At 42.3% G+C, this 26,005-nt stretch overlaps 1 protein-coding gene across 4 annotated transcripts in view; it reads right to left on the bottom strand.

Moving 5' to 3' along the window:
* slc24a3 (solute carrier family 24 member 3) overlaps nucleotides 1-26,005 on the bottom strand; it is a 274,995-nt gene that overhangs the window by 204,098 nt on the left and 44,892 nt on the right. For 3 of the 4 annotated variants that reach the window (XM_016993093.2, XM_062977908.1, XM_062977909.1), the window contains exon 2: nucleotides 5,544-5,681. In XM_016993093.2, the coding sequence (XP_016848582.1) occupies nucleotides 5,544-5,681 (138 nt within the window). Of the gene's footprint in view, nucleotides 1-5,543; nucleotides 5,682-23,119; nucleotides 24,277-26,005 lie in introns of those variants that run through there. The other variant, XM_062977910.1, reaches the window with a different exon arrangement.

The raw sequence follows: 26,005 nt of genomic DNA, 5'->3' as shown, positions 1-26,005 counted from the left end.
TCGAGCTGATACCAGGAAGGGGCTTCCTGTTACGTGCTCCCGAAGGTAATGAAAGAACAGATGTAACAAAGGAAAACGGATTCGCAAACAACTATTTATTTATAATTTTCCTAAATGAGTGTGCAGACATCAAAAAAAGTTTTAGCAGTTTAATGCACTATTTCCCTGTTTTTTTATGATAGACCCAATTAGAAAATGACTTTTATAACCCAGGAACAAAAAGCATATTAGATAGTGTAAACTGTACAGATATTTTTTCATGAAAACTATACTTCAAGGAAACCCAAAATGTAGAATTCAGAGAGAAGAAAAGATTCCTACAGATATTTGTGTAATGAGTTTGTCAGAAAGAATACTCTTCTGGAAAGGTGATTCAAAATGTTAAAAACCCACACAGTTCAACTTTGGAAAGCAAAAACTAGGGACTGATCAATCAACTGCCTCAGCAATGTTATTAAGGATTAAAGAAGAAATTAGATGCATAATGCCGAAGTATGAAATGCACTTAAGCCTCCCCTTGAGCCTTTGACCTTTATAATTCTAAAATGACAACTACAGAAAAACCTTTGCTGCTTCCCTGACTGTGAGGGACTTCTATTTTTCTCTCTGGGAAAAAGAAAAACATTGATTTAAGTCCTGACCTTTGGTTTCATTGTCACAATTTAACTTCAGGCTCAGCAAATATGATTCATGACTGTGCATATGCGGGCAGGGGGAGAATTCTGCCATCATGTTTTATGCACAAGAATTATTTTAGCAACTGCGCAACAGAATTAGGGGCTTTAATTCAAATTAAAATAAAAAGAAATAGCGCTATTTTAAGAAAGATTTTTTAAACTTGTTTCCGAATCCATCCCTTTTCTCAAATGTATTTATGCTGCCTCTTAATTCTGGAGCATTCATCTAATTTTCATATAATAAAAGCCACCTGTGTAATGACATATTTCCAATAAAAACTGGTAAAACATCTTTGATATATTCAACTCCATTACACACAACTGGAAAATATGCAGCTCTACCAGCCCCATCACCTTGAGTTCAAAGAACGACCAACATTCACATTTCAAACACACAATTTAATATTAATAGTAAAAAATAAAAAGACAAAATGCAGAAGAGCTATGGTTCTGCCGCTCTAGAACTCTATATTGCGCCAAATTGCTATGTGTGTGTGTGTAAAGAAATCCTTGCAAAGTTGCTTGCAAAAGATCTCTGCAAAAAGGTAGCTGAGCTTTTGCAGAGGCAAGCCATGCCTCAAACAATGTATCGGTTTGCTGGCAGATGGCTGGGTTTGTCAGTTGGGAATCTGGGCTTCCAGGGAGAGCACAGAAAAGACAGGCTCTCCAGCTACGGTCAAGTAGCAGTTTAAATATGCTATGCTGGATATATTGAATGCTGATTGATTAGTTATTGATCTTATGCAACTACATGGACATTGTACGATTGCAGAACTGTTTCATATTTCAACTCAACAAGCAAGAGTAAAGTTCCTTTGTTCTTTCAATTCCTCTGCCTGGTGTGAGTCTTTTGCACATGGTGTTAACTGGACGCTGCTGGTTCCGCTATACACACTCGCTAACAGGTTATGGGCCCAGTATAGCCCAGTACAAACCAGTTTAACCCATTATTTTTGCAAAGACTTTAGGAGAGGAATCAATTTTTGGACTTTACTTTTCTGTAAGTCTGGACTCTGGAAGAATGGATCCAGGAGTGAACATTGCAGCATTCCCTATCGCCAGGTTGAATGGCGGGAACTACTCCGTGTGGAAGATTCGCATAGAGAGTTAGCTGAGGAGGGAATCTCTGTGGGACTATGTCATGAACCCACCACCACAGGAACCATCAGCGGAGCAGCATAGGGCATTGGACAAGGCCAAAGCAAGTCTCATAATCGGAGTGGACGATGACCAACTCATCCATGTCAGCAGTTTGCCCACTGCACATGCCATTTGGGAACGGCTGAAGAAAGTGCATGTCTCGGACTCTGCAGTAACAGTGGCTGTACTAGCCAGGAGGCTGTACAGGAAGCGTCTCCAGAGAGGAAAGGAGCTGAGAGACCACCTGCAGACATTGCAAAGCTTATTTGTGGAGCTGGCGCAAAGAGGCTTCATGCTCACAGAAGCAAATAAGTGCTTTATTTTGTTATCCTCCATGGACGATTCTTTTGATGGAATTGTGAAATCCTTAGAATCACTCCCACAAGCGCAGCTGAACCTGCAGTACATTTCTTCTCGTCTTCTTGCGGATTGGCAAAGAAGAAAGGATCGGCTTTTGGAGACCACGAGAGTGACCAGTCGGGTCCAACAAAGGCAGCCAGCTGGGGAGACAGCGGAGCAAGAAAGAGAGACAGTTTGTGCCGTGAGAAGGTGTTTTATTTGCAATCTCCGAAGCACTTGAAGAAGGACTGTCGAAGACTACGGGTCAAGCCGAAGGAGGAGCAGCTTCATCAGAGGAAGGATCCTGCGCACGTAAGGGTTGTTCAAGCCAGCACAAGCCCAGAAATGAAAGGGGACTTTCAAATTGACTCAGGGTGTTCACAACATATTGTTAATGACAAGACTTTATTTAGAACATTTAGTAAGCAGAATGGCTTTAGTGTGACACTTGCTGATGGGAAACACTACCCGGTTCAGCGAAAGGGAGAAGTTTTTGTAGAGGGTTTGGGAGAAACCTTGCAAAATGTGTATTATGTTCCAGAAATTGATTTTAATCTCATATCAGTGGCGAAACTGGATAGTGAGGGGTTTGATGTCTTATTTTCGGGAGGTAAGGTTAAAATCCTGAAAGGGACTAAACTGTATGGAACAGGGTCAATAAAGAAAGGTATGTATGTGCTAGATCCAAAGGATGCAAGTAATGTAAGCTTAGTGAGCAAGAATACTCCATTGCATCACAGGTGCATCCATGAATTACATAGAGTTCTAGGGCATCCAAGTTTTAAAGTGCTGTACAAGATGCAGGAGTACAGTGAAGGTCTGAAATTGGAAGACTGCAAACTTTTTCTAGATTGTACAGTTTGCAAAGGTACAAAAGCACAGTCTGCACCAGTAAGTAAGAAAAGCTTGAGGAATTCAGAGAAGCCTTTTCAGTTAGTGCATGCAGATTTGATAGGTCCATTCCATCCTAGCAAAGGAGGGGCATTTTATTGTTTGTGTATTCTTGATGACCATTCTAATTTTGCATGGAGCTTTTTGTTAAAGAATAAGAGTGAAGTTTTTGAAATTTTTAAGAACTGGGTTGCTTATGTGAAAAGACAGTTCAGAGTTGATGTAAAGGCCTTGCAGACAGACCGGGGGGGGGGGGGGGGTGAATTTACATCACACAGTTTGCAAAGATTCTTGCAAAGTCAAGGAATCAAACATAGGAAAACGTGACCATACCAAAGTGCTGAGAATGGTAAAATAGAGAGGTTTGTGAGGAAAATCCAAACGGTTAAGGACTCTCTTTTAAAAGATTCTGGACTTCCCAGTAATTTGTGGGGCGAGGCAATGATGACAGCCAATTATTTGATAAATAGAATATGGTCTGAACCTGTTCAAAACACCCCATATTTTCTGTTGTATGGCAAGAAGCCACCCTTAGGACATTTGAGAGCATTTGGGACACAAGCGTGGGTTTTAGTGCCCAAAGCAATTAGGAGAAAGTGGCAGGAGAAGTCGAGGAAGCTAGTCATGGTGGGATATGCTCAAGGAGCAAAGGCATGGAGATTCTTAGACAGGGATGGATCTATAGTGATTTCCAGGTCTGCAAATTTTGCCTGTCCTCAAAGTTGGGACAAAATACATGCTAACCATGAGGTGTTTCTCCCAATGTTAAATGAGGGAACTCTAGGGAAAATACAAGCCTCGGAGGAAAGTGCTAGTGCAGCAACTCCTATTTCTCCTCAACACATAAAGGGTCAAGAAACTAGAGAATTTAAGAAATCCGAGTCAGATGAGGATCAGGTAGAGAATGACCAAGAAGATCCTGGGGAAGGCACAAGTAAAGACACAGAACTCAGGAGATCCACAAGAGTTAGGAAGATTCCTGAAAAATTGAGAATTGGACATGTTAGACTCAAGTTCTGTTAGTTTATGTAGATGACCTATGTTTTATTGCGAAGACTGATAAAGAGGTCAATCATTTTGCTGATGAGTTAAAGCAAAAGTTCCAGATAAAAGATCTTGGGCCAATGCAGTATTTCCTGGGGTTGCATATCATGAGGACTGAGCAAGGAGGTTTTGTGCTAAGTCAGAAAGGAAAGATACTGCATGTGTTAAAAGCCATGAGAATGGAAGAATGCAAGGGTGTCCAGTCACCTATGATTTTGGGATTTCAAAACGAAGTTGAGAATGCTGAACCACTTCAACAGAAGGATTTATACAGAAGTGTAATTGGTCAGTTACTGTACATAAGTTATTACACACGTGTTGATGTTGCTTTTTGTGTAAATTTCTTAAGCAGGTATGTAAGTAATCCGACCACAGCAGCATGGAACGGTCTCAAACGGTTATTAAGATATTTGAAAGAGACCGAGAATTTCTGTTTAGTTTTGAATCCTGGTGATTCTTTAATTTTAGAAGGCTATGTAGATAGTGATTTTGGAAACAGCCCCGATAGAAAATCAACAACAGGAATGTTGTTCATACTAAGTGGCGCAGTCATAGACTGGAGATCTAAAAAGCAAAGTTTTGTGGCTCTGAGTTCGAGTGAAGCCAAATTTGGTGCTCTGTCTCAGGCTTATACAGAGTCATGTGTCCTAAAGCAGCTTTTGAAAGACCTGCTGATTCCGGTGGAGGAACCAACTAATATTTTTGAGGACAACCAAACATGTATTTTGATGGCTACTCAGGCAAGAGTAAAACAGAGGAGCAAACATGTAGATATAAAGTATAATTGTGTTAGAGATGCAGTGAAGGATGGTAAAATCTCACTGACATATTGTGAAACAGCTAAGAACTTAGCAGACATTCTAACGAAGCCACTTGGGGCCCAAAAGCATAGTCAGATCCAGAGAGACCTGGGAATTTTTGAATTTCAGTTATAAAGATTTCTTTACACAAGGAGGAGTATTGCGCCAAATTGCTATGTGTGTGTGTGTGTAAAGAAATCCTTTCAAAGTTGCTTGCAAAAGATCTCTGCAAAAAGGTAGCTGAGCTTTTGCAGAGGCAAGCCATGCCTCAAACAATGTATCGGTTTGCTGGCAGATGGCTGGGTTTGTCAGTTGGGAATCTGGGCTTCCAGGGAGAGCACAGAAAAGACAGGCTCTCCAGCTACGGTCAAGTAGCAGTTTAAATATGCTATGCTGGATATATTGAATGCTGATTGATTAGTTATTGATCTTATGCAACTACATGGACATTGTACGATTGCAGAACTGTTTCATATTTCAACTCAACAAGCAAGAGTAAAGTTCCTTTGTTCTTTCAATTCCTCTGCCTGGTGTGAGTCTTTTGCACATGGTGTTAACTGGACGCTGCTGGTTCCGCTATACACACTCGCTAATACTCTATAGCTTGGCAAACACATCTCTAACTACAGGAAGAAGTGAAAGGCAAACCTACCTGGTTCAGTGCAGTTTTTGAAATAAAGATGCCCTGTTGCTTCAGGGTTATCTGTGACATTCTCCTCGGCTTCCTGCTGTAGCCTTCGTCCAACCCATTTGTCACTGGTTTCCAAAGCAGAGTTCAGAATATCATAAACTAGAGAGAAAAAGAACCAAACAAATATTACAGGGTGAAAGGAAACAGTAATTCATAGGCGGATGTAAGCAATGGATTCTACCAATGTATTAAATACTACTACAGTAAGTATTAAATACTACTGCAGTAAGTCCTGGAATGATTCCACCAGCGTTGCCTCTGAAAAATCCTGCAAATCTCTTGGGAAGACATGCGGCAAATGTTTAATGCTGGAAGAAGCAAAGACCACCAGCATTGAAGCGATGCTCCTACGCCATCAACTCCACTGGACTGGCCACGTTGTCCGAATGCCTGATCATCATCTCCCAAAGCAGATACTATACTCCTAACTCAAGAACAGAATGTTGTTGGATAGGAAAAGAGATTTAAAGATGGGCTGAAAGCTAACCTTAAAAACGATGGTATAGACATTGAGAAATGGGAAGCCCTGGCCCTTGAGCTCTAACTAGAGGTCAGCTGTGACCAACAGTGCTATGGAATTTGAAGAGGCTCGAATGGAGGGCGAAAGGGAGAAGCGTGCCAAGAGGAAGGCACATCAACCCTGACCAGGATCACCTTCCACCTGGAAACCAATGCCCCCACTGTGGAAGAACATGTGGGTCAAGAATAGGCCTCCACAGTCATCTACGTACCCACTGCCAAGACACTACACTTAGAGGGCCATCATACTCGGACAATGAGGGATCGCCTAAGAAGACTACGGTAAGTGTAGCCGCATGTTTTAGAAATGGAGTCAGGTGAAAAAGGGATGTAGAAAGGGAAGAATGGTCAGAAAGTCACTATGTGCTCATATCCTTGTCCTTATGCCACCACTTTTCAAAATTTAGGGGGTTCTTCCCACCACTGTTGTAGATTCCCATGAAAATTTGTTGTGAATAATGCTGAGGAGAGGCAAAACAGGATCTTAACAACAGATAGCACCAAATAAATTTGAGGTCAGAATTTCTAGTTCTCAATGAACTACTGCATAATCTGATATGTAAAATCCAACCAAGAAATGCTATGAACCACAGTCTAAAGGAAAAAGGAGTGGGATATTGACTATTAGGACCGTTCTAGACAGGCTCTATATCCCAAGATCTGATCCCGGGTTATCTGGCAGTGGGGACTCATATAATCCAGTTTAAAGCAGAAAACCTGGGATCAGATCCTGGGATACAGGGCCTGTCTGGAAGGGCCCTCAGTGAATGAACCTGGGATGTCCTACTGAACAATCACCTCTACTCTCTCCAAATCAGTGGTTCTCAACCTGTGGGTCCCCAGGTGTTTTGGTCTACAACTGCCAGAAATCCCAGCCAGTTTACTAGCTGTTAGGATTTCTTGAAGGCGAAAACACCTGGGGACCCACAGGTTGAGAACCACTGCTCCAAATGATTTGCACTGCAGGCAGGGAAGATTGCTGATAGGTATGTCAGCTTGATGTATGAAATGTTGCTGGCCCTGGAATTTCTTGAAACCATCAACTCCCTTTTAATAGTCTGTTTAGAAACATGTTCTGCAATTCAGTACCGTATATGGATAGGACAAACAGAGGAGAAAGAAATTGAAGGCTAAGGAGACGGCATAGATTCTGAAAAGCTAGAAAAGTATAGTGAGTCTGTGTTTCTTCTAGGCAGGCTGTGAAATTTTTTAAAAGACTTCCTAACATCTTCCAAAACTCTTTTCCTACAAGCTATCTTGAATCCCTTTAAGCCAGTGGTTCTCAACTTGTGGGTCCCCAGGTGTTTTGGTCTACAACTCCCAGAAATCCCAGCCAGTTTACCAGCTGTGAGGATTTCTTGACGGCCAAAACATCTGGGAAGCCATTGGTTGAGAACCACTGCTTTAAACAGAAATACGTATTAAGGGTTGAACCTTGGACCATGTATGTACAACACACAAATGGTTACTGATCTACATGATCCGTTTTTATGCATATAACAGAAGCACATGGATTTTGCTTTCCTCAGTGTCAACTCAGCTCCAATTTTCAAATAAAATGTAAACAAAATCAATAGCTACAACAACATACTAAAGAAAAAAAAGTATCAAAAAGCTTCTGGAGGCATCTGGCTGTTGAAAGCACAATGCAGGACAAAATAAAACCGCCTAACCCAGCCGTTGTAGGTTTATTCTTTTGTTCTCTATAATTACCTTCCATCTGTGTCTGTATATGGGACCCAGAGCTCTAACACCATGACACCCAGGAATCTGATTTTTTTTCATGCCAGGAGAGACTTGAGAAACTGCAGGTTGCTTCTGGTGTGAGAGAATTGGCTGTCTGCAAGGATATTGCCCAGGGGATGCCTGGATGTTTGATGTTTTACCATCCTTGTGGGAGGCTTCTCTCATGTCCCCACATGGGGAGCTGGAGCTCACCGAGCGAGCTCACCCACTCTCCCTGGATTCGAACTGCCAACCTGTCAGTCAGCAGTCCTGCCGGCATAAGGGTTTAACCCACTGCACCACTGGGGGCTCCAGGAATCTGATAATCTACATGCATACTAGGTGCTCACTAGGCATGTGTATCTGAAACTCATCAATTAGTTTTAATTAGTTTAAATATAAGTAGGATGTCTGATGATTGCTTCTCTAACCAGTACCTATTTTTATAGTCAGTTCAAGGCACAGGGCTGCCAGTTCCTTCCTTTGCCATGAAGAAGGAAGACTGCTCCTTTAGGAAGCTGTAGGGATGCTCTATGGCTCTGAATATCCTTAAGGATATTGGTGATTATGGCTTCAAGCAGACTAGGTTGACACAATGGATAGCATCCTTTGGTTAGTTCCAACTAGACTAGACTCTTCCAATGACTTATTGAATGGCGAATCAACACATTAAAAAAATCTAATGCTGCACTCAAGGCCCAAATTACCTGTTCTGAGTGCTGGGTAGCTTTAACTTGAAGACTTCGGTGAATCAAACAAAGAACCTCATCACATTAAGCAACTTAAGCCAGAGGAAAGTGGGGACGTCTGTGGAGCACCGGGGTAAATCTGGTGGGTAGCAGGGAAAACCATTGCCCCACATCGCCCACTGCCCCGTTCACCATCACACGGGTGGAAACGTTGTCACCCGGCTTCCCCCCCCCCCTCCCAACTTTCCAGAGTTTTCTAATAAGAACACAAGAAGCCTCCTGTGTTCTCTTGGCTCCATCCTACGACACTTCTGGGACAGAACCAGGACAGAGCCCCGCCGGAAGTAGCCCTGTGTCATGTGATGGGCTCGGCCATGGCTCTGTCTTGCAAGTGCCCTAGGATGGCACCAAAGATCAATGTGATGAGGTCCTAATAATCCAAGTTGCTGGAAGAGTATTATGAAGTTTTGCAAGGAAAGGAGCACGATACTAAATATGCACCAATGGTGAACTATTGTTGCCTTGTGATTTACACAGTATCCTCATTCTCTGTGTTGCTTTAAAAGAGATGCTGGTAAGGGAAACTCTGGGTTGGCAGCTTCAACAAAAACACATGGCACCTCTCCAAGGGATATTTTCCCCTCCAGCCAGAGCCTGTTCATCCTGGAAACTTGCATGTTGCTCTGATTAAGCTGGGAGTGCATGTTCATGCGCCAGTAACATCTGGCAGGACTGCAAGCATGGAGAGAACAGCAGGGTGCCCATTGTATGTAGCACAGCTCATGGCTCAGTCCCTTTCAGCAAAAAGTTAGTGGAGCTTTCTGCCAAGTTTCCATTACACACACAAAAAGGTCCACTCTTTCTTGCTCCAGTTCAACACATTGCAGCTCTTTCTTCCCCACATGTCTCCCTTCCCATTAAGCTTTCCTTTATCAAAAGCTGGGGGAAAATACTGAACTCAGCAACAGAGCTGCTGGACAGGTCTGGCCACACAGGTTGCGAGTTGAGATGACACTTAAAGAAATGGTTTGCTTTTAATAGGTGGAAGCAGTTGCCGCAAGAGCAGTCAACTTCTCACCAGCCCTGCTGTTGTGCACTTAATGGCAACCTCTGCTCAGAAATTTCACAAATGATGTTTTCCACAACACTTACATCGCTGCCAGAAAAAACATCATCTGCTAAACTTCAGATGATGTGTCAGGTTGCTGTTAAAAATCTAGGAACTGAGCCAGAAAAAAAGGTCTAGTTCATTTATCATGCCTGACTAATGATTAAAACAATCTATATTTAACAGAGAGCTGCTGAGTATTTTATTCACAATGGCCAAGAGGCAAAATGTATCTTCTTCCTGGAAATTCTGGGTTTAAGACTTACCTATGGATATTCAGAAGGGCACTGGGCAAACTGCATGACAGGTATGTACTCATAGTGAGTATTTGGTGGACACATTAATTGAAGTGTTTTAATAAAAAAAAAATTGAACCAGTTCTAGCTCACTGCATTAAAGATGTTTCAGGAAAACAAATCATATTTTTTTTCATTTTGCCACACTTCAGAACAGTGGTTCCCAACTGTTTTTTTGTTTTGTTTTTTTTCCAGGGACCACTCTCCAACATTATTACCAAAAGGATTACAAATCAGTTTTTGATCAACTTTAGATCCAGTTTTGTTATTTAGGGTGCCGAGTCAGAAAATTGCATTGCACAGACCACATCAGCTCTAATTTCTGATACAGAACATATGCTATCCAGTAGTTGCCATCTGCTTGCCCACAGAAAACCATATTTAATAATCTAGAGCTGATGTGGGTTATCCAATAGTTTTCTTCAGCACCCCAAATAATCCCAGGAACAGGTCTAAAAATGAAGACATCAAGGTGTTCCCGTTTCCAGGCACCACACGGAACGGCTTCACTTCAGAGGGAGGAAGAGAAGCAGCAGTCAGGAGGCTTGTTGTCATGCCTTTCATGCATAGTCAGCCTCTTTCCTCCCAATATCCTCATTGACTAGACACTAAAAGAGGGTTCTTGGGGACCACTGGAGGTCCACGGACCACAGGTTGGGAATCACTGCTTCAGAAACATCCTCTTCCCATAATATAGGTGGGAAGAGGATGGTTGCTCAGGTGAAGGACATCTATATATAGAAAACAGGTGGAGCTGTTCAGGGTGGAGAAGTTTTAAAAGGTATAATTTTCCTTTCCCACCCTTTTGAAATCTGCCTGCACTGGATTGCTCTGCTTCTTAAAGACATGGTGCAACATTTTATTACAGATGCCACTGTATATTTAAATAAGTATTAGAAACAACTTTTAGGCCACAGCTTAGCTTTTTCCTTCTTTGCAGAAATATATGTGTAGGTAATGCAACATATAATACAATTTTCTATATGCCGGCTCAGAAGTAAACCCCATAATGTTCAACACAGCATCGGTGCGCACCTTCCCCCCATTTCTGACATAAGGCACACTTATCACAGGGGGGTTGTTTTTGACCAGAGGAGTTTTGCCATTGCATTCCTTTTAGGATGAGATAATGTGATTTCATTTTAGTCACCCTTTTCTGGCTTGTCAATTGTGGTGCCCAGAACTGGAAACTGTATTCCAGGTATGGTCTGACCAAGGCAAAATAGAGGGGTAGCATTACTTCCCTGGATCTAGACCTATACCCCTATTTATGCAGGCCAAATTCCCATTGGCTTTTTTCACCACCGCATCACATTGCAGGCTCATGTTTAACTTGTCCACGAGGACTCCAATATGTTTTTCACACGTACTGCTGTCGAACCAGGCGTCGCCCATTCTGTATCTTTGCATTTCATTTTTTCTGTCCAAATGGAGTATCTTGCAAGTATAGGAGTTAGGCCATGGTGTTCAAAGGTAGTGGTTATTCGCACAAAAATCCGTCTTTAGTAAACTGTATTTGACAACTAGCATTCAATTATATTTCAAATTCAGCAGTGTTTGATTTTGAGTGCACTTTTGCATTCCTGACAGTAATTATTTGAACATTGATAGTACACAAGGTACTTACTTAAATTAGAACAGGTACAGCATATTATTGTGAAATTGGCAGGACTCCTGTATCTTGAACAATTAACAGAAACAGAAGCAGGAAAATGTAGCATAAAGTTCTGCCAGATGGCCTACACAATATTTCTTCCCCTATCCCAACTCCACATTTTATTTGATGCATCCCAACCCCTCAAAGTTGTTTACTGCTAGTGAGTAGTAGGAAGGGACATAGAAGTATCCAGCTATGTTTCTATAAGGGATGCACCACACTGAAATATTTTATTTCTGAACTATTAAAAATACTAGAGCCCTGTCCTACATTCAACCAGGCACCCCTATCAAAGTGAGATATCAAATTACTCACTGGCTTAGCAATAACAGCGGGTCAAGAAGGCCTTTGCTACTTCTCATTGTAGTTATACTTAAAGTTTACTATATGGAACCACTGAACATTGCTGCCAGCAGAGAAGTAAAATGAGTGTTCTATCCCTCTGGTCCACAACTTCAGATTGGACAACAACAGTCGGTATATTTTTGCACCATAGTTTGGAGCTGTTCTGCTTTGACAGTATGAGTAGTAAGAACCTGGAATATTATAATGATCCACATATAAGACCCCTTCTACACTACCATATAATTCAGATTATCAAAGCAGATAATCCACATTATCTGCTTTGAACTGGATTATATGAGTTTACGCTGCCAGATAATCAGATAATCTGGATTTTATATGGCAGTGTAGAGGGGGCCTAATCTTAACTAATTCAAGATTTCACTAAAACAGGCAACGAGGAAGTTTTAGCTTTTTTACCTGTTGTATAACCATGATCCTAATTGTGAATATGCCAGAATATGTATTTGAGTAGATGTTGTGAAAGGAGGTATTCTGCAATTCCTAATGCAACACTGACCTCTCAGTGCCTTTACAGCTTCATGGTAGCCACGTGGAAGGGGCCAGTCCAGCATCATAAAGATGTGGAGTCAAATGCAATAATGTCAGTGGAACTATATTTTTTTGCTGGGTTGTTGTTGTTGTTACACCATGTCCACTGGCTGCCAGTTTGATACTGAGCACAATTCAGAGTGCTGGCTTTAGCCTTTAACGCCCTAAATGGCTTCAGCCCAACTTACTTGTCTGAATGTATCTCTCCCTATGAACCAGCTAAAGCATTAAGATCCACCGGGGAGGCCCTGCTCTCGATCCCGCCTCCTTCGCAAGTGCAACTGGCGGGGACGAGAGACAGGGTCTTCTCAGTGGTGGACCCTCAGCTATGAAACTCCCACCCCAATGATATCTGATTGGTCCCCTCCCTCCTGGTCTTCAGAAAAAAATTAAGTCCTGGCTCTGGAACTAGGCGTTTGGGGAATAGGGCAATAGTGCAATATGGAAAAGACATTAATGCATCAGCATAAAGGATGACCACGGGTCTAGGATTATGTTTTTAACCGTTTTGACAGCTTAATTGCATTTATATGTTTATTTGTATATTGTTTTAATATGATGGTTTATACACTGTTTTGCTATGTAGCACTGAAGTGGCCAATTGTAAGCCGCTCTGAGTCCCTTTCAGGGTATGAAGAGCGAGATATAAGTATAGTAAAAATAATAATAAACTTATTAGTATGTTTATGTATACCCCACTTTTTCTCTCTGCAAAGGGGGGCTCAAAGCAGCTGGATCCCAGCAATAATTTCTTAGATGAGGGTATTTAGAGTGAATAAATGCAGCTCTAGGAGTGGAAGTTTGCACTAACCACAGAGATTACTCAGAAAGCTTTCCTTTTTGCTAAAACCCCTAGAATCAGCAAGGGATGCTGAGAGCTTTCATCCATAAAAAGTACCACTTCCAAACTCAGACTACACCACATAAGAATCATGGTCAAATGATTTCACAATGAACAAATAGAAAAGAGAAATAACTCTCATGTGAGTCATTGCCATGATGGACAGTTGTTATCATGATGGACTGTCATGGAACCCAGTTACAGGGCTTTGGTAATTCAGCCCTGTAACTGGGAGTCATAACATAAACAATCCCAGGAGCACCTGGCAGAAGAAGATAGAATATGCCTGGGAACTTGGGGCCGAAAGTATAAACAATTATAATTGGTCTAGTGTGTGAAAATGGTAGTAATGTGATATTGGGGGTGGGACTTGATGATGATATTTACGTGTGGTGTTACGTAGCATCAAAAGTTATAAAAATAGTTGTATGTAAACATTGGGTCATTCCTGACTTTTCCAAAGTCATGTGTTCTTCAATAAGGATTGGATTTGAGAGCAGCCATCTCTGATCTGCGTTCAGACTGATCCTTTGAAGTGAGCAGGACAATTAAGTCAGGAATCCAGTTCTCACCCTCCTGCAAATTTGCAGTGAAGTGATAATGAGCAGGGAAGGAGATCAAAGCCATGACGGAGCAAAGGGGCCTCCGCTGGGAGCTCTGCCGTTGGCAGAAGAGACACTGCAAGCCATAGCTTCCTCTACGGGGTACCCCAAGCCGGACGGCGTGACCCAGAGGATTCCCAGAGGGGGAAGAGGCGTTCCGGCGGCAGCAGAAACCAGTTGGGGATCTGGAGGAAGCATGCCGGAGACCGTGGCCCTGCGGTTATCCATCCTGGAAACTCACTTATCCAGGCTGTCGGATACCGTGGGGAGAATAGTGCCAATATTGGAAGAGAATCTCCAAAAAGAGCACATCCGATATGGCGCCGAGAGAGAGCCAAGCAAAGGAGGCGATTGGAGCCAGAGGGGACAGCGAGCTTCAACGCAGAGTCCCGCGGCGGCAAGGGACGAGGGAGACGAGGAATACTGGCAGGAGCTGGAGTTCCGAGACAGAATGGCGCGCGAAGTGGAGCGCCAGCGAGCTCTGGGAACTCTGAGGCCGCCATCTCCAACAGAGCTCCCAACCCCCCGAATGGGCGTCGGGGTGGAAAGGCCACTGGGGCCAGGGATCGGGTCCAGTGGATTTGCAGACGAAGGCGGAGAGGAGCGGGGGATCCAGGAAGAGGAGGAGGATGTGCCGTACGACGAGGAAAGGCGAGATGAGGGAGCTACAGCGAGGCCAGTATGCGGATGGGCGGAAGGGCCGACAGCGGCGGCAGACTTTCGGGAGCCGCGCAGAATGACCACCGGAGTGGGGCGCGGCGTGTTCCAAGGAGCCGCCCGAGGAAACCTGATGCAACCCTTCCCCATGCCTCCCAGACAGCATCAACGGGCCGCAGAATGGATGCCAAGAAGAGAAGATCTCAAACTGGAATACGGAGGGGAATCAGATGAACTGAACTTTTTTCTAATTAGCATCAGAGGATACATGGAAGACAATGCACACACATTCCCCTCCGAAGCAAGCAGGGTTCGAGCCATCGGCAACACACTAAAGCGAGGAGCAGCCAGCTGGTACGTGCAACTCCATGCCAGACACGACCCATGCCTGAGGTCAGTGCCCCGCTTCCTCGCCGCACTGGAAAACCGATTCAGAGACCGGCTAGAGCAATTGAGGGCTCGAGACCAGCTGAAAGGAATAAAGCAGAGGGACAAAACAGTGCCCGAGTACGCAGAGGAATTCCTACACCTCGCGGAAAGGGTACCAGAGTGGTCTGAAGTGACCAAAGTGGAGTTATTTAAAGAGGGACTACGCCCCGAGATTTTCAGCTGGGCGGCGCACAGAGATGACCCCGAAACGCTCCAGGGATGGATTCAACTAGCGGGGCGCGTTGAATCCACCCTGGCCCAAGTAAAGCGCTTCAGGAGCAGCGGCGGCCAGCAAAGACCGGTGGCGAGAGGTCGAGGAGAAACGAGGAAGCAGGAAAGACCCGGAGGGAGGCCGGGGATTCCCTCCAGAGGAGACGACAACAAACCTAAACCGGGATGCTTTGTATGTGGGAAGACGGGCCATCGAGCAGCAGAATGCTGGGCACGGAAGGGGGAGCCGCCAAAACCCTCAAAGCCCAAGCCAGCAACCGGGAGGCGTGCGGAGGAGGAGGTGCAAGCCCCAGAATCTTCAGAAAAATTGGTGAGTCGGGACAAACGCATGATAGTAGTGCCAATCTGCCTCTCGGGGCTAGAGAATCGGGCCACCTGCAAGGCATTTGTGGATTGTGGTTGTTCCAGGAATATTATAACTCCAGAGTTAGCAGGAGCGTTGAAATGCCAGCAGATGGCGCTTGACTCCCCAATTGCGTTTTCGCAGCTAGACGGATCAGTGGCTACTGGGGAAGTATCTACAAAGGAAATACGGGAGGTCCCATGTAAAATAGGCAAATGGGAAGGAAGAATATCCTTTGTGATAGCCCCTATTGCCACATACCACGTAATATTAGGGATACCATGGCTCGAACAGGCAAATCCCGAAGTAGATTGGAGAGGAAAGAGCCTAGCATTTAAAGAACAGCAGACGCAATGGGAGATAAGCAAGATTGCAGAAGAGGAGGACGAGGGAGATGAAGAAGGTGAAATAGACCCACTGCTATTGCCACCTGAATACAGAGACTTTGTGGATGTGTTCAATCAGAAAGAGGCAAGTAAATTACCTCCCAAAAGGAATATAGAAGTAGAAATTGAAATAACCCCCGGAGCAAACTTACCAAAACCAAAAGTGTATCCCATGTCTGTGCAGGAGAAGGAGGAATTGAGGAAATACATTGATAAAAACCTGGCGCGGGGCTTCATTAAACCATCCAATTCTCCTCTCGGGGCCCCAGTGTTATTCAGGAGAAAGAAAGACAACTCCCTAAGATTGTGCATTGATTATCGAAATTTAAATGCAATTACTAAGGACAATAAATACCCTATGCCCTTAGTAAAGGATTTAATTACCGTATTGAAAAAAGGGAGCATATTTACTAAACTTGATTTAATTGAAGCATATCATAAATTAAGGATCAAACTGGAAGATACTTGGAAAACTGCATTTTCCTGCGCATTCGGCCATTTTGAATATAAAATTTTACCTTTCGGTTTAAAAAATGGAGGCGGGTGCTTTATGCAGCTTATAAATGAAATACTGCACCCATTGTTGTACAGAGGGGTATTCATATTTCTTGATGATATCTTGATTGTGACTGAAGATAAGGAAAAGCACGTGAAATTGGTCCGGGAAGTTTTGCAGAGACTAAGAGAAGCAAAGCTGTACGCAAAACTGTCCAAATGTGAATTTAATAAAACTCAAATTGACTTTCTGGGGTATCGGATATCTCCAGAAGGGTTAGCTATGGATCCAGCTAAAGTATCAGATGTAAAAGAATGGGGAGTGCCTCAAACAAGGAGGCAATTGCAATCGTTTCTGGGGTTTGCAAATTTTTATAGATCCTTCATAAAAGGCTTCGCGCAAATAACTGCACCCCTTACTGAACTTTTAAAAACAAAAGGGAAAGGAGAGACAGCAAAAGTAAAAGCTCCTGGCGCCAAACTAAGTTGGACGCCAGAATGCCAAAAGGCATTTGAAACCCTAAAAGAATGCTTCACAGAAGGACCCATTCTAAAACACCCCGATATCAGGAGCCCTTTCATAATCCATTGCGATGCCTCAGACTGTGCGTATGGGGCAGTACTATTGCAAAAGGATCAAAATGGGAACTTAAAACCCTGTGGATATTTGTCCCGGAAGTTCAGCGAAACTGAAAAATGTTGGCCGATATGGGAAAAAGAGGCACTAGCCATATTAAAAGCCTTAGAATGCTGGCGACACTTTCTCGAAGGAAGCGGAATCCCATTTGAAATTTGGTCTGACCATAAGAACCTCCAGTATTTAAAGTCCCCTCGAAAATTGTCCCCCAAACAGATTAGATGGGCACAATACTTCAGCAGGTTCGATTTCCAATTAAAGTTTTTTCAAGGGAAGCAGAATGTCTTGGCAGATGCTCTTTCACGCATGCCTCAACACGAAGGAATACCCACAGCAAAAGAGGGAACAATATTCTCTGACAAACAATGGGGCTTAGCTGTCAGAACAAGAGCACAAACCCAAAAGGAGAACACTGTTATGGTTGAACTCGACGGAAAAGATAATTGGGGAAACGAGCTGAAACAGTCTTATGAAGGAGACCAGTGGATCGCATCCAATGCAGAACAGGGGGAGCAGAAGGGGGGATTTTGGTTTGTGAACAAGAAACTGTATATCCCAGCAACATTAAGGATCAAGATTTTGCATCGTTTTCACAACAACCAGAGCGCTGGTCATACAGGAATTACAAAAACAACAAAAGCAATAGCAAAACATTGCTGGTGGCCAGGGATGAGGAAGGACATAAAAAATTATGTTGTTCAATGTGATGATTGTGCCAGAAATAAATCGAGAGGAGGGAAGCCAATGGGATTATTACAAACAGTAGCAGAACCTACCAGACCTTGGGAATGTGTGGCTATGGACTTTGTGGGGGAACTACCGGTTAGCAAAGGACATCGTTATATTTGGACAGTATTGGACCTGTTTTCTAAACAGGCCCACTTTATAGCACTGACGAAACTACCATCAGCCGAGAAACTAGCTGAATTGTACATAAACCACATTTACAAACTGCATGGATGTCCCAGTAGAGTTGTCAGTGACAGAGGAGTACAATTCACAGAAAAATTTTGGGAAAAATTCCTGGAAATGCTAGGAGCAGAAAGGAGTTTAAGTTCTGCTTTTCACCCCATGACAAATGGGGCGGTAGAACGTACTCAGCAGACACTTGGGCAGTTCCTTCGAATGTACTCTAACATGAGACAAAACGACTGGTCTCGGTGGTTGGCTTTTGCAGAACTAGCTTTTAATTCGACTATACATTCAGCAACAAATAAAACCCCCTTTGAGGTAGTTTACGGGTATGAAATACAGCCTCTGCCCCAGCTGCCGAGATGGACAGAGAATGAGGGAACAGAGGCAGGGAAATGGAAAGCGCAAATGATGGAATGCTGGAGTCAAGTGACTGCATCCTTAAAAGAAGCACATAAAAAGTATAAAGTATTCGCAGACAGAAAGAGGGTGGAAGGTGATAAATTGGAGAAAGGAGATTTAGTGTGGCTAAGTACCCAAAACATCAAACTGGGGCTACCTTCGAAAAAATTGGGCCCTAAATATATTGGACCATTTAGAATACAGGGTGTTATCAACGAGGTGACTTTCCAGTTGACATTGCCAAAAAGTTTAGGGAAAATACACCCTGTATTCCATCGTAGCTTACTGAAAAAATATATGGGTACTTTGGACAAAATGGACACATAGAATTATTGTTTTGTTTCAGGCTTGTGATGAAAGAAGAACCGAAGAGGAGGACGAAGAAAAGGAGGGCACCATGTCATGGAACCCAGTTACAGGGCTTTGGTAATTCAGCCCTGTAACTGGGAGTCATAACATAAACAATCCCAGGAGCACCTGGCAGAAGAAGATAGAATATGCCTGGGAACTTGGGGCCGAAAGTATAAACAATTATAATTGGTCTAGTGTGTGAAAATGGTAGTAATGTGATATTGGGGGTGGGACTTGATGATGATATTTACGTGTGGTGTTACGTAGCATCAAAAGTTATAAAAATAGTTGTATGTAAACATTGGGTCATTCCTGACTTTTCCAAAGTCATGTGTTCTTCAATAAAGATTGGATTTGAGAGCAGCCATCTCTGATCTGCGTTCAGACTGATCCTTTGAAGTGAGCAGGACAATGGACAGTACAGTACAGCAACTTAGAAAGGTTCTGAAATAAAACAATACAATACAATGATGCAACAGAACTTTCTATCAGGTCTGCACTTGCTGCTTCAGATGAAAGCCAGAGATTAGTAAAGAGAGGCATTTCTTTCCCAAGAGTGTCCTCAGGGAGTTCATACGGCAAGTGTAGCAATTCCAATGTAGCAGGACAGAGCAAAATGAATCAGGTAGAAGCCTTTATCAAGGACTTAATCAGAGCAAGAACTCGAAAGGATTAGTCTTAGAACTGACTTGGAGTGGCATGAATACATCAAGTACTAGCAGGCTGGTACATCTGAGAATATATAAAGTGTTTTTCTGTAATACTGAAAACAGCTACTACACCCCCATCTCTGACAGGACTGGCTCCGGTGTTAAAACAATGTCAGTGAAAAGCAAACTTCAACCCCAGCAATTTCCTTGTAGAAATTAAGTTTACAAAGTGTATAAGCACTCTTGTCCAGGATACCAGCCAACCAGACATACACATTTCAGGGATTGCCCAATTCTATGCCCCTTTCATCTCGGTTTTCCAGTTGTCTTCAGTGGTCCATCAATCAATATGCTCCACCCTGATTGAATATTTATTTCCTAAAATATGTTTTTATTTCAACCAAATACATAGTTCTGCAGTTTAAATACTCCTTTCCCCCTTCTTCCCAGATCCTGCTGTATCAATCTCAAAAGGATTCACCTTCAAAGAAATTCAATCTAAGGGTCCTTCCATACAGCAATATAACCCAGAATATCAAGGCAGGAAACCCCACAATATCTGTTTTGAACTGGAAAATATGGCAGTGAGGACGAAGATAACCCAGTTCAAAGCAGATTTTGTGGGATTTTCTGCCTTGATATTCTGGGTTATTTGGCTGTATGGAAGGGCCCTAAGCATGCACCCTCCACTTTGTTATGAAATTGTAAGAAAAGAAAGGTTCTCACTTTCAAGGGTGCTGTTTCTTAATGAAGAAACTGATAACCCATTCAGCCTTATTTGTAATGATTCCAAGAGTAGAGAATGCATGCAATTCATAGTTTGGCAATGTACACTTGTGCAGCTTTCTTAAAGCTTTAAACAGCAGTAATACAGCAAGGGAAGGTTGTTCAGGATTGGGATCATTGTGTTCAGGAAGGTTTTTCTTGCTTTTCCCGAAGCTCCAGTATAAGCAACAAGAATATTATAGGATCCAAAGCATTGCACATGGCCTGCTTGGATACAGATTGGAAAAAATCATTTATGGATTTGACAGAACAGAAATATTTTGTTGTAGAATGTAAGATAGAGTACAGTATCTCAAAAGTAGAGTAAGGCTGACAAATGTCAGCATGCTGGCAGACGCAAAGACCACCAGCACTGATGCAATGCTCCTGCACCATCAACTCCGCTGGACTGGCCACGTTGTCCAAATGCCCAATCACCGTCTCCCAAAGCAGTTACTATACTCTCAACTCAACTAAGACTAAATAACGAAAGGGGGAAAAGGTGAGCTTAAGATGAACAAATAGGAAATAACATGAATATATAATAAACCTACTTTCTTAGAGATATATAGCAACTACAAAATATAAGATTGCTACTTATGACAAATTTTGAATCTGAAGTTTATTGCAAAAGTAAGTTAGGTGATTTCAAAGGGAAAGGCAGGTTTTAGAATGGTTGCAAAGTCCAGTAGACCACCTAAAGTTGTTTCAATAAACAATATGTATGTTTCTCTAGTATACTCTCCCCTTAGAAGGCATCTGTTTTCTTAAAAGTCAACGCATGAACACCTAAGAGAGCACTGGACTGTCCATAAGGCGGAGAGATTCATTTGCCTCAAACAGTATCATGAAGTGACACAAAATTGTATTGTTTCCAAAATTTACTTAAATAACCTTACTGTGCCAGTGGGGAGGTACACAAAGAAAAGGAGCAGCTCTTGCTTATACAAACACTTGAGGGGGGGGGGGGGGGGGGATTGATTCAAGACTGGCCAGTCAGACTATGCAAACGAATGATTTGTTACAATGACACTGCCAAATCATTGCAAGATTCAACAAAGTACTTCCAAGTGTTGGCATGATTCTTGGCTCTTCATTATAGCAAGCTATATTCTGTGAACACACTGAGATAGTGCAGACAAGGTCCTACATAGAGGTAAGGCCCTTCAAATGACATGTACTTCCAAACACACATTTCCTGGTTTCTGCCTACCTACTCTCTATTCTTTGAACAGGCCAGCCCTCCCACAATACTTCAGCCTTAGGTACGTAGGGCAACAACAACAAGAGCATCTGTACTGGCATACAAGCAATATCAAGGAACTAAACTTAAATTCCACATTTCATCAACAACCTGATAAGGATTCACACTCTCCAAAATGTCGGATTTGGCAGAGGTGGTAATGATTAATTCTCCACCATCCTACTTTTTCAGTGGCTTTTAAAATGTCCTAGTTTCTGCCTCCTCTGTCCTGAGTTTACTACTTCCCATCCCCAGTAGGTTCAGACAAAAACCAACTTTACAGCTTCTCTTAACTTCTGGGTTTGTTGTCATTAAAATATATTTTTGCTATCTTGACAGAACTCTGTTGTTGCTTGGCCATCTGACGTTTCTGGTCTACATGGTCTACCAAGTGATCCAGTTATGTATCTTGTGAAACATCTTGGCACAAGGCAGGAAATATATAATTACTATTTAAATCTGTCTCTAAAGCAGTGGTTCTCGACTTGTGGGTCCCCATGTGTTTTGGTCTACAACTCCCAGAAATCCCAGCCAGTTTACCAGCTGTTAGTTGGTAAATTTCTGGGAGTTGAAGATCAAAACATCTGGGGACCCACAGGTTGAGAACCACTGCGAAAGAGACTGTTCTGAGGGGGGGGGGGGGGGGTGCATCAGAACCAACTCTAGTTAGTTCAGATATATCATTGTTCAAATACCGTTTTTCACCATGCAATAGTCATCATTGCATAATAGTCACACCCTTCTTCTGGGATCCTGAAATTAGTTTCTTGCCTCTTCTCACTTAATCGTCACATTAGAGCGGCTGGGTCTGAGGCTCCCCCTTCTCTCTTCTGCCTCCTCGAAGGTATGGCAGTTGTTAAAAAAGGGAGCCACCTGGGGGTTCTCCCTCCTGCCTCCTCAGAAGTAAGAGACTGAAAGTCCCAGACCCAGCCAGCTCCGCAGATTTTTTTTCGTTGTGTAATAATCACACCCCATTTTTTTCTAAAGGAAAAAAATTAATACGAAGTGCAACTACTATGATGTGAATTATGGTATTTCTTTACACCATGGATAAACTAATTGTGGTCCTCTAGATATTTTTAGCCTACAATTTCCATCTCTACGAGCCAGCATAACAAGGGGTTAGGGGAGTTGCAATCCAAAAAAATAAATCTTAGGTCATACTTGTTCACATCTGTTCCACTCTCCATGCATACTGTGAACTGACTCTACTGAAATTAATTAGAATATTCTACAAAATAGGCTCCAGTGTGGTGCCACTCCAACCAATCGTCATGTTTCAGTTACTAAGCAACAGAAAGCCTATCCTTCAATTGAATGGTGAAATGAATGCAACACAATGGCAAGCCCTTTCCTTAATGTCACTCCTAATAGAAGCAGAGGGAAATAAACATTGGGAAGGGCAGAGTTGTAGGTTTCCCCACTATTTTCAAATGTATGAACATGCAATTATACAGAGAAAAACCTTGAACAAAAGTATGGGGATGACATAGCATAGGAGGGGGTCGATTTCCACCAACATTTTCCCGGTCATTTTTAAAGCATATATCTGCCTATTCATGTGTATTCACTGTGATGTTGTCTCATCTATTTCATAACTCCCATATCCAGTGGTACTCAGAGTTTTTTTAAAAAAACTATTGATTCTTCTCAAGTTGAGTTTAACTATATATAGGACAACTGAGATTTTAAAAATATTTTTTACCTTAGACGTATTTTGATTGAATAACCAGGTCTACCTCAGTTAAATAGAGGCAGATGTGTTCCTGGCCATTGCTTCTTTAACAGAAATTTTGGTACCATGGCAAGAGTAGAGTAATGTTCCTATACAGTACAAAAAAGAAGAGTGGCTTGAACATGTGTCAGCAGACTTGTGATTTTTTGCGGGGTAAACAGTTTATTACAATTATGGTGCAAACCAGAACAACAAATTATAGCAGATATAGTCAGGTAACAATAATTTGGATGTATACATGCATATCTACATTAGTCAATCAACCAGTTAATTCTGACATTGAGTGCATAATATTATCAGTAAGTTAACTTAAAACATATAGTCTTGCTATTTCTACATGTTATCCATTGTTTTCAGTCTAAGCTTTCTACTCATTAATTTTTTAAAAAATATAAGAGTTCACCATAAATTTCAAACAGCAACACATGATGTATTGCACACAACAGACCATACACGCACCCAAAATCCCTATCCGACACAAAATAAAACCTCTTCCACACTTTTGATTGAGAGCTAAAGATAGGCACACATGAAATGAAAAGTAGTAAGTGTTGCATGAATAAATGAAAACAATTGAAATCTTCTAGAGACCACTTCAAGGCTTCTCCCAAAACGCATCCTGTGATTTTTTTTTTCCCAACAGCCTTCACTTTTCTAATAATTTCCATTTTGGTAGCCAAACTTATAGATGATGCTTTTTAACATGGTGGTGTAGCTGGTGAGGGTGATCTGCTCTCCCCTTCTCGCTCTTCATGAATGCTCAAGGCCCTTCCACATAGCCATATAACCCAGAATATCAGGGCACAAAATCCCACAATATCTGTTTTGAACTGGATTATGAGTCCAAACTGCCATATATCCCAGTTCAAAGCAGAACATGTGGGATTTTATTCAGCTGTGTAGAAGGGGCCTCAAAGATTCTTACATGTTTGCCTCATCTGTTGGAAGGAGCTAGACACAACTAAACTTGGATTGGCTAAAGTAGAATTGTGTTCTTCCCCCGCTGCAAGCTGTATTGCATTACTACAGACATGCTTCTGTGACACAGTATCAAAAGTCTTTGTTTCCCAATCAAATCATTCTCCCAATTCTGACGCTGCTAAAAAAACTACTAACTAGCCAGAGTACTAGGAAGAAAGCCAGGTTAGGAAGGCACAGAAAGACTTTTCTAAGAGGCTTTGTTCATTGAGGTACGGTTGAGGGGGGATTTACTGACTGCCATTAACTATGAATCACAAGTAAATGGCTGAATTATAAGTCTCTTGCATCAGATTACCAGGAAACAAAATGATCAAGATGATCAAGATGTATTTAATATTTTTGCATATTCCACATTTAGGTTTGTATTTGCTATATCTTACTCACTTTTTGTAAACTAGCTTTGAATGACAACACACTGTTTTGCCAGTGTTCACACAAACAGTTGAAAGTTCAATACAAGCAAGTTCTAAAGTTCTGGTATTTTAGGTTGAAGGAATGATGCAACTACAGATTCTAGTCTTGTGCATTTATGTGAAATCGCGATCCATTTCTGTTTGTCCCATTGATATGGCCCCGTTTTTGTCCGCTGCTTCCAAAAATGAGCTTTTCCACCCAAGGTCCGAATAAAATTAAGATATTTGGACCTTGGGTGGCAAATTGCCAGGACCTGCCAGAGCCTACATCTGAGCATGCTGCGCATCTCACACTTGGCTATAGGCCCTGCCAGCCAGGCCTATGAACATTGAGCGCTCAGCGCTTGCCTATAGGCCCTGCCAGCTGGGCCAATGAGCATCAAGCACTTGGTGCTTGGCGCTCAGCTGTAGACCATGCCAGCCAGGGTCTACATCTGAGCGAGCCCAGAGCTCGGCTGTAGGCCCTGGCTGGTAGAGTCTAAAGCCGGTGTACCGAAAATGAGCCGAACACATGGCTACCATCACCCCTTTTTTTCTTTCACTGCTGTTTCCATTCCATAGGGGGTTGTACCATTCTGTGCCATCCGAATGGATGGAATGATACAAAAACAAGAAATAAACAGATGAACCTGTATCCGGGCCCATGACTAGCAGACATCCGAAGTGAGAAGAGCTGATTCTAGTCTCTCTGACATGTTGCTATTTTATGGGCTGGGGTTTTTGCTGTTTTAGGGGTTTAAAGCTACAATCCATTCAATCACCCCTGCCCTTACAACCAAGAAAAAGCCTCACCAAATGATTCTGCTGACCAGTAAAAATGCATGTGATCACTGCCCTTTGACATTTTCATTCCCTTCCCTACAGAATCTAGAATACTTTTTACAGAAAAAAGAAACTTCAAAAAAACAGAAGCCTCCCTTCCATTATGCTTACAGTATGCAGTTTCAGAGGGTCATCTGAGATCAGAATTGCACAATAATTTTACTCTATCTTCATTATAGCCTGATATGGAGAACTATTTCATCCAGAGATGTCAGCAATATGCTCCAGATGTAATGTTTTGGGGTTGTTGTTTTTTTAAAAAATAAAAAAACAGTCTGCAGTCTGTCTCCCATAGACCAAAATATTTTAGTAATGAAATGCTTTGTATGTAAACATAGCAGATAAATCTAAATAATGTTGGATAGAAGATTAGGGAGGCAAATCAAAAGAAACCTCAGAAAGAATCTCGGTTAAGGTTAAAAGCAAAATGTTCAAGGTATGTTCCTGGTTCAATGAACAGAAAAAATCTTTATAGTGCAACTCTGAGGCGCTCTTCAAAACTATACATTTTGCAATCAAAACTGACATATTGGTTAGGCTTTAAAATAATTGCTGAAACAGACATCTATAACAGATGACAGTTTTGGGTAAAGTACCAAAATATTGACTGATACATTAAAAAAATAAAAGTCCTTTCTTT

This window comes from Anolis carolinensis, chromosome 4 (assembly GCF_035594765.1).
Source record: "Anolis carolinensis isolate JA03-04 chromosome 4, rAnoCar3.1.pri, whole genome shotgun sequence".
In the NCBI taxonomy this organism is placed as follows: domain Eukaryota; kingdom Metazoa; phylum Chordata; class Lepidosauria; order Squamata; family Dactyloidae; genus Anolis; species Anolis carolinensis.
Note: the sequence above shows the minus strand (reverse complement) of the source record. Positions and strands in the feature narration are given on the sequence as shown.